The sequence below is a fragment of the Diabrotica virgifera genome, chromosome 8 (genome assembly GCF_917563875.1).
Source record: "Diabrotica virgifera virgifera chromosome 8, PGI_DIABVI_V3a".
NCBI lineage: Eukaryota > Metazoa > Arthropoda > Insecta > Coleoptera > Chrysomelidae > Diabrotica > Diabrotica virgifera.
In genome coordinates, this window is record NC_065450.1 from 169,797,445 (window position 1) to 169,807,342 (window position 9,898).

Here is a 9,898-nt window from a genome sequence, read left to right on the forward strand (position 1 = left end):
AAACTGTTCTCTGAAATGTATCCAATGTGTCGTGTTTTGTAGTATTTGTTGATTTTGTACTTGATTTTTCGCTATGTCGATCCCGATAATAGTGTAGGAAATAGAGGTTGAACGTGGCAAAATGGACACAAGTCCGGTTTTATTTTTTTTCTGGTATATCAAGGGGTGCTTATTATGCGACTAACTTTTACTTAAACAATTTTGCCCCGGAACCCCCCTCTTCATCCCTTTCATCATCATCATCATTCAACCCGGATCTATCTACTGTTGGATATAGGTCTCCCTCAGTCTTCTCCATGCATTTCTGTCCTGTGCTGTCTGCATCCAGTTTCTGTCGATCCGTTTGATGTCATCAGACCATCTGGTTGGTTTATCCCTTTAAAGGGGGTAAGTTGTGGTTTTTGAATAAATAAAGCAATTTTCGGGGAAAACTTCATTAAAACTTTTTTAAATGTTTCAAAAAAAGCTTTATTTTTATTTTTTATAAAAGTTTCTAGCACCAAAACTATACGAGTTACGCTCAAAATAAAGTTGGCTTCTTTTTTGGTAAAAAAAATTGTGAAAATCTGCCCCTATTTCGCACCCCAAATAAAATTTATCATTAGCGCTTTACCATTCACTTTAAATATTTACTGTTTATATGATCTGTAAGTTTGACCGGTTCTAAGTTCTTATTTTTGAAAAAATTTGGTTTCATAGTAAAACAAGTTTTTTTTTGTAAAAATGCCTTTTTTCAAAAGGTATTAGTGATACGAAAAATCTCAAAGAGTAAAGAAATTAGGTAGGTCTTGTTTTTATAAATATATTGGCTAAAAATTCGTTAAGATATGGCTGTTTAAAATTTGCATATACTCGTGATTAGTGAATCGTTCAAGTCCTTTCAACTAGAACCCATTTAAAAATAAGCACTTTGAACCGGTGAAACTTAGAGGTCATAAAAAAAGTTATTTATTTGTTAATGTATTTTGAGCGTAACTGGCTTAGTTTTGATGCTAGAAACTTTTGTAAAAAATAAAACTTCTTTTAAACACTTTAAAAAAGTTCTAATGAGTTTCCCCGAAAATATTTCATTTTTTGGTTATTTCACATTGAAATATTTGAGTTGGAATTTGACGAATAAGAAAAACTTTTCATGAGCTACAACTTTTCTTTTACTGAGTCGATAGACTTAATTTTTGTTTCATTTTTTTATAAGCTATAGTTACATTTTTGCTAACAATAGGTATTCTTTTCGATCGAATACTTACTCTTTGACCTATTTACGAAAAATCGACTAAAAACGTGGTTTTTTTGTTGAACAATAAACATTTTCACTCATAAATAACTCGAAAAGTCTTCAGTTGACCACTTCGGTGATGACACTGAAAATTACACGGTATCGCCATATTTTACGTTGATTTACTGGGCTGTAACACATATAGGTATTTGCTGCATTTAGTAATTTTTTAAAGGGGGCCCCATTTCCAATTCTGCGGGCGGGGGGAGTTTGTTACGCCACTGGTTATAGAAAGGAAAAGTTAAACATACAGAAAGGGAATAAGAGAGTTCTGACATATAGTAAGCATTATGTCGTTTTCTTGTTACTTTTTCTGAAGACTAAAGTATAAAATTTTATTTCAAATGTTCATAGTTGCACAATTAAGTTAAAGGCACATAAGTTTTCGAAAAATAATCACCAGTTTTCAAAAATCAAGATTTTATTAAATTAAAGATTCTTATACAGTAGTAATAATTTTAAACAACATTGTATAACACAATTTAAGATTCAAATTGCTTGTAGAAAATTGGCACATAATCATCATACTGGGCCTGAAAGAAATTAGCAGCAATAGGTTGCCCAAGATTATATTTTTCTGAAAATTTTCTATGACAAAATCCACCTCTGTCTGCGGATTTCTTAGTCAATTTCGGTTCATCAAAGTTCAATTTACCTTTTTGTTTGTACACTAAGAAAACATACGTATAAAGTTCTCCATTTGGTGGTGCTCCGGATCCAATATATTCAGTAAATACTTCTCCTTTTGGGACGTCTACACCTGGAATGTTTACAACGAGCCAATGATGATACTGGCGATATTTGGGACCTAAGCTTGGGTCGTCGGGAACGGTCATGATAAGTGTGTAAAATGAATCTTTATCAGCCGTCCATTTCACCGACGGGGCATCTTTAACTTGTGTTGGAGTTAATTCATTGCCAAGATCTACCTTTACACCACTGGGATAGACAACTTCAAGTTGTTGTTCGGGAACAACATCAATAACATTGGGAACAATACCGAACTTTTCCATAATTTTAATTTAAGTTGAATCGTGTTTATAACTGAATCAGTTTTGCGGATTGTGTATTTTATACCAGAGAACACATAAAAAAAACCTAATGCCATCCCCTCTTTGTGAACACACAAACACACACATAAAAAAATCCACTGATAATAATGTCAGATAACAGTCTACTACTTAATAGTTCTTTATAGTCATAAACAAGTTCTATAGATTCATATATGTATTAGATGATATTATTTAATGTGTTAAGGAAACTTAGTATGGTACATTCCATGTCAAATCACTCAGGCAAAAAATTTTGGATCTCCGATTTGTCTGAAAATTGGTATATAGCTTCTGCGGGACGTAAAAATAAGATATTTAAGGTCAAAAAAGTCTTCTTCTTCTTTTTTTCTCAAAATGTGATTTTATGCGATTTTCCAGTGATTTGGTGTTTATTTAAACAAATTTGCATTTTCTGTCGTAAAGTATCAATGAAAAACATAATATTTTAATAGAAAGAACTCAAAAATGTCATTATATGGCATTATAACAAGTTATTTTGAATAAAAACAAGTTTTTGATCAAATTTTATAGTGCAAAAAACGTTAAAATACCGGTTTTTACATTTTCCTCCATTCCCAAAATACATCATCATCGATTTGGCTGAAAATTTGCCCACAGACATCCAAAAGATAGAACTTTAAGTGGTTAGAAGGATTTGAATTATATTACAATACCAAAAAGTTACATGCAGTAATATCAGACTCAAAAGTATTATATCAGTCCAGTCGGGATAGCATTTGACCTTGAATGCCGAGCTGCCCAAAATTTTATTTTTCTGATCTTTAAGGGAGTCAATAGTAGCCTAAATTTAAAATCACGAATGAATTCCTCCGTTACGTTAGCCGCCATCTTGATTTTAAAGGAGAACCTGTTTGGCTCAATATCTCCGCCATTTTTAACTTTTCGACAAAAATGGTAGGAACTGAAATTGTTCCAAATAAATCGTATTTACAATTATTACAATTTCTTTTTAACAATTTTTGTCGTGAGGTCGATATTTTCGAGTTAATTTTACTTACAGTAGACGCCTATATTTTTGACTATAATATTGCATGTAACTTTTTTGGTATTGTAATATAATTCAAATCCTTCTCACCACTTAAAGTCTTATGTTTTGTCTATATGTGGGCAAATTTTCAGCCAAATCGATTATGATGTATTTTGGGAATGGAGAAAAATGTAAAAAACGGCATTTTAACGTTTTCTACACTATAAAATTTGATCAAAAGCTTGTTTTGAATCAAAGTAACTTGTTATAATGCCATATAATGATATTTTTGAGTCCTTTCTATTAAAATATTATGTTTTTCATTGATACTTTACGATAGAAAATGCAAATTTGTATAAATATACACCAAATCACTGTAAAATCGCATAAAATAATATTTTGAGAAAAAAAGAAGAAGAAGATTTTTTGACCTTAAATATCTTATTTGTACGTCCCGCAGAAGTAGCGAGACGGTCGAATATTTCGCAAAATTTACATCATCATCACGTAGCGCTACAACCCTGGGTGGGTCCTGGCTGACTGTACAACTTTCTTCCAATTTGTTCGGTCTTCCATCACCCTAGGGTCAAATGGGATGTTCATTTTTCGGAGATCTGCTTGGATGTTATCTCTCCATCGCATTCTGGGACGTCCGAGTGGTCTTTTGCCTGTAGGAATCTCCTCCCATACCAGTCTTACAAGTCTCTCGTTATGAAGTCTGTGCACGTGGCCTGCCCATCTTAGTCGCTGTGATTTAATTTCTTGGACAATATCGGTGTCATTGTAGAGTTCTTTTAATTCGAAGTTGATCCTGATCTTATACTGGTTTCTTTGTGTTAATGTCGTGGTGAGGTCCGAAAATTTTTCTAAGTATTTTTCGTTCAAAACGTCTGAGCTTTTCTTCGTTTGATTTGGTCATGGTCCACGTTTCGCAACCATATGCAGTGCCGGATTAACCAATAGGCAAATTAGGCATTTGCCTAGGGGCCTCGGCCCCAAAGGGGGCCTCGCAGGGCCCAAAATGAAAAAATAATAATTAGATTTAAATAAAAATTATAAATCATATTATGTTGAAAAAATCAAATATCGCGCAATACTAAAAAATTGATGGTGGACGTATAAAATTACATTACAGGGCATACTTTTGTTCATATAAAAAGCCTATTTTGTGAGAATAAGTCGCTAATGAATGCAGTTTGGTAGAAGGAACAGTACTCCTATCAGTCTGCACGGTTTCTTAGAAAAGTAGTAAGAGCAAGAGCAACAAATAAGTTAGTGCCCACTCCCTACCCTCTCCTTCATTACCCATGCCTTTCGCTACATGCCAGGCAAATACAATGGTCTCCAGGCTCATTTATCTAAAATTAACAAACTTCTAATTTAAAAGCAATTTACATTTTTTGTGCCGCACACTCGCTTTAGTCGGTGCTAAAAGTAGCGTTGAACCCATTGGAGCAATATCGTATTTTGAATTTGTTCAGTCCGTGTACAATGTTTTTTCAGCCTCTACCCACCGTTGGGAAGCTACGATCAAATGCTTAAATGAAACTCAACTACGTGATCCCATTGGCCACGATCTACTAAACCTTGTCCTTAAAAGAACAAGCAGCACTAAATGGACTGCAAGGGCTGATGCAACCAGAGCTTTGTCTAAAGGTTACAACGCCTTCAAATCTGCTCTTCATACTTACTCTTACTGAAGGCCCTAATCAGAAAGCTGAAACAGTTCGTGAGGCTAAGTGTTTGTTGAAAGAAATGTCAAAACATAAACATTTTTAGAACTCTTCAAAGCTGTCAGTAAATCATTACAGAGAGAAGAGATTGAATTTGAAACTGCAGTTCAGCTTCTAAAATTACTTTTGGAGTTGTTAAAATCCCAAAGAGATAATTTTGCTTACTAAGAGCAGAAGGTCTGCGATCTACAATACTCTGAATATACCGACGAGAGTAAAGAAACGCGAGCAAGAAAACTACATTTTGATGATGCTAATTCAAATGAAGTTTTTCTACAGGGTGGAGAAAAGTTAAAGGTTGAAACGAATCTACCAATTTCGGATAAGCTGATTATTGAGCTGAGTCGTCAGTTGAGAGCGTACGAGTCAGTAACTCAGTATTTGGTATTTTGTGTGTTTTTCCAAAACTGAATCATACTCAGACAAAGGAGTGTGCTTCAAAACTACATGAAAGCTATACTGATGATATTGAACCTAAAATTTAAGATGAACTACTGTAGTTCAAATATTTTATAGTCCATCTTCAGGATTTGTAGCGAAAACAATTTATTCCTGCTTTATAGTCTCTTTGGGTTATTTTTATGAGAACAAATTCGAATCGAAGTTTCGAAATTTTTCAGTAGCTTATAAGATTTATCTTACGCTAATTATTACAAATGCAACAGACGAACGGTCATTTCCAAAATGAAAATTATTAAAAACTGTCACCGTTAGACAATGGCACAAAATATACTAGCATTTCTCTCAATTATGGCTATTGAGAATGATGGGCTCAAAAATTTGGAAGTAGAAGATATTTTAAGTAGTTTTGTTTCCATGAAATTCAGAAAAGTTGCTTTATAATAATTATAAGGCTTTGAAAACTCAAACTATATTTAATCCAAAATTATTTATAATTACATAGTTATGTAATAAGTAATGGCATATCATTCAACGAGCATGTGATGGTGGGTATTACTCACGATGATGAAGTTTACGACACGAGCCGAAAGCGAGTGTCGTTATTCATCAGAGTGAGTAATAGCCACTACATGTGAGTAGAATACTATGCTTTTTCTACGACCTTCTTTTTTTTTTCATTATTAGAAAAGATATAATACTTTAAAATAAATCGTTCGTTTATGGATAACTATGACAAAAAAAGACTAAAATAATTTTTTATTGCAAAATTTAATCAAAATTATATAAATAGTTTCTTGACTATGTATTTCTTTTTTTTTTCTTTAAGCAACACGTTTTACAAAATGAAACAAAAATTTTAAGTTTAAATCTACAAAATGTCCACTAATATTAATATATCAAAGAGATATATCTCAGAGATGGAGTTATCAGGGGGTTTTGGAGGGAAAAGATAAAAGTTTCTTGAGGGGCCTCCTAGCTTGGGTTGCCTAGGGGCCTCAAGATTCTTAATCCGGCACTGAACATATGTTAGTACAGGTCTGACGATGGATTTATAGATTTTGATCTTGGAACTTCTTGTAAGATTTTTTGATTTTATAAGCTTATCCAGTGCGAATAGACAGCGATTTGCTGATTGGATTCTTTTTTTTATTTCTTCAGTAACATCGTTGTCAGCTGTGATTACCGCCCCCAGATACTTAAAACGTTGTACTCTTTCGAAATTGAAGGTGTTGACCGTCACATTTTGTCCTATCCTGTCTCTTCGTGTCGTTGTATTTATACACATATATTTCGTCTTCTCTTCATTAATCCTCAGCCCTACTTCGCTTGTTGCTCCTTCCACCTTGTTGAAAATGGCTTTTGTGGATAGGATGGAGTCTCCAACGAGATCAATGTCATCTGCGTATGCTAGTAATAACTTGGGACCTTGAACCGATAGCAGTTCTGTTTTTATTTCGGCCGACCTCATGGCTTTCTCTAATACAAGGTTAAAAAGTAGTGGAGATAACGCATCACGCTGTTTGAGTCCACTGTTGATTTCGAAGCTGTCAGACAGTTTATTATTTACACGTACTTTTGATATTCCACCCTCCATACAGACTTTAGTCATCCGAATGAGTTTCTTTGGTATTGAGAACTCCGCCATGGCATTCCATACTTGGCTTCTTTCTACGCTGTCATATGCCTGTCGAAAGTCTATGAAGAGATTGTGTATGAGTCTGTTATACTCCATCCCTTTTCTAGAAGCTGTCTCAGCGTGCATAGTTGATCTATTGTGGATCTGTTTGCCCTAAAACCGGCTTGATATTCTCCTAAGACATTTTTAGCATGAGGGGTTAGTCTACTAAGAATGATATTTGAGAGGATTTTATATGCCGTGTTTAAGAGTGAAATTCCTGTAATTCGCGCATTTTGTTTTGTCCCCTTTTTTGTGGATGGGGACTATGCTGTTTTCCTTCCATCTTGCTGGTATCCTTTCTCCTAACCATAAATATGTGTGTTATTAATAATTGGTGGATTTGGCGATGTAGTGTTTCTCCACCATATTTCAGAAATTCTGCTGGTATCTCGTCCGTACCCGGCGCTTTGTGATTTTTCAGCTTATTTAAGGCCTTTCGGGTTTCTTCAAAAGAGGGATTTTCGACGGGCATGTCTGCTGTTATATAGATCTCTTCTTTGTGCTGTTCTTCCTGTATGATGTTTAGAAGGTCCCTGAAATACCATTTCCATCCTTATGTTAGTGCTTTATCGTCGATTATCATATGGCCTTGATTGTCTCTCAGTGTATGGATAGAATTGGTTCTATGTCCTCTTTTATCTGTGTAGATTGCTTTATAGAATTCTCTGGAGCCTGGTTTGGGTCGGTTTCTCTCCATAGCTTCATATTTTTGTTGTTCATAGTTTCTTTTCTTTGTGCGTATTATTTTTCTTGTTTCTTTTCGACATTCGTCGTATTCCTTTTTACTTTTGTCTGTTTGTAGTTGTATCCATGTCTTCCTTACTGTTTGTCTTTTTCCAGCTGTTTCCGACATTCATCGTCATACCATGTTTTTGCCCTCTTCTGCCTACTCCTTCCAAAGATCTTGTCAGCTGTCTTGGTTATTATTTCGGCAGTCGTTTCCCACAGCTCATCTTTATCATTGTAAACTGTTTCAGAGTTCAAGGTTTGTGCAAGTTGTTCTATATATTTTTGATGTTTCTCTGTGTTCTGCATTTCGTCCATGCATGTTCCATTGTGGGTTCATTGTTGATTTGTTGTATTTGTGGCTAGAAATTCTGCATTTGACTTTTGCTCTGACTAAGTAATGATCTGTGTCTCCTTCTACTCATCTGAGGCTTCTTACGTCTATGATATTGTTCCCATGTCGGGCATCTACAATGATGTGGTCAATTTGGTTTCGCGTAATATGGTCGTTTGAGATCCAGGTTTGCTTATGAATGTCTTTATGCGGAAACATAGTTGACTTTATTAACATATTATTAGCTGCTGCAGTTTCTGTGAGTCTTAAGCCATTGTCGTTGGATATATTGTGAAGGCTGTGTTTACCGATTGTGGGGTGTAGGCTAGGCTCTTTGCCTATTTTAGCATTAAAATCTCCACAGAGTATGTGCATATCTTGTTTGGGCATCGTATCTATCACTCTTTCTAGGGCGTCGTAGAAGTCATCCTTGATATCTTCATCGTTCTCTTCCGTTGGCGCATGAGCTGAGATGATCGAAATGTTGTATCGTTCTCCCTTCATTCTGACATATCCTTTCGTTTATAGGTTTGAAATTTAGTATATTCTGTACTAGGCCGTCTCTAATCACAAAGCCCGTTTCAAATTCATGTCTTCTGTTTTTGTTACCGCTGAAGAAGATGCTGTTTAAACTAGTTTATTTAATGGGTTATAAGTCAAACAATCATAGTATTGAGTAAACTTATATATTTTTATAAAACTTACTAAACATCTTACATACAATAAATCATACAAGTGACAACCATGTTGACTGGCTTGAAGTTAGCCATGTCATGTCTAGCATGCAGCCCCTTGCTACGCTGTTACACAGCTATATATATTAAACACCTTCCCCCTAAGATCGATATCTATAAGGGGTCTTTATATTACGACCAACTCTCGTCTTATAACTGTTAGAAGTCTCAATATTTGGGTTGACTTTATGACTCAATGTAGGTACTGATTTTACATTTGGGCTTGGGCAACTAATGGTTTTATTAACACTATCATTTACGTTAATGTGAGTGGTATCTTTATGAACACTTTGTGACTGAATATCAGGGTACAACTCGGGTTCTAAAATGAGTTCTTTTTCAAGTGTTGTGGTGTATGAATGTTTCATTTGGTGTGAATTCCGTCTAATAATTTTATTGTTATCTTCTTTTTTCACCCAATATGATCTAGGTTCATTGGCCTTTTCTAACACAATTGCTTTACGCCAATAATTATCTTTTGAACTTCTTATTACTACCCTATCTCCCTTTCTAAACTCTACTGGTTTTCTTCGTGCTGTCTTATCATAACGTACTTGTAATTTCTCTTTTTCTTTGCATAAATTCTTATATACTTGTTTCTGGATTGTAGGTTCTAATTTATTAGCTGTAGTTGGTAATTGTCCTCTCAGGATCCTGCTCTGTAAAATTTGAGCTGGAGATGCATCAAGATTTATTATGCAGGTATTATTATATTCCATCACCAAATCTCTAAAATCAACATTTTCCTCATTACTCTTTCTTAAAATTTGTTTGCTTATATTGACTGCTTTTTCTGCAAGTCCATTACTCTGGTGGTAATGTGGAGTGCATGTCATAATTGTAATGTCTTTTTCTCTATAATAATTTTTACATTTTACCGAAGTAAATGGTAGATTATCTGCAATTAAAATTTCTGGATATCCAAATCTACTAAAAGTATCTTGAAATGAGTTGATTACTGAACTGGAGGTTTTA

General features: G+C 34.5%; 1 protein-coding gene across 1 annotated transcript; it reads right to left on the reverse strand.

Moving 5' to 3' along the window:
- Positions 1 to 1,679: 1,679 nt before the first annotated feature.
- LOC114338402 (phosphatidylethanolamine-binding protein homolog F40A3.3) lies at positions 1,680 to 2,373 on the reverse strand. The gene has a single exon (XM_028288993.2). It carries the CDS (start codon positions 2,287 to 2,289, stop codon positions 1,759 to 1,761), a length of 531 nt encoding a protein of 176 aa, XP_028144794.2. The 5' UTR covers positions 2,290 to 2,373; the 3' UTR covers positions 1,680 to 1,758.
- Between the last annotated feature and the right edge of the window lie 7,525 nt (positions 2,374 to 9,898).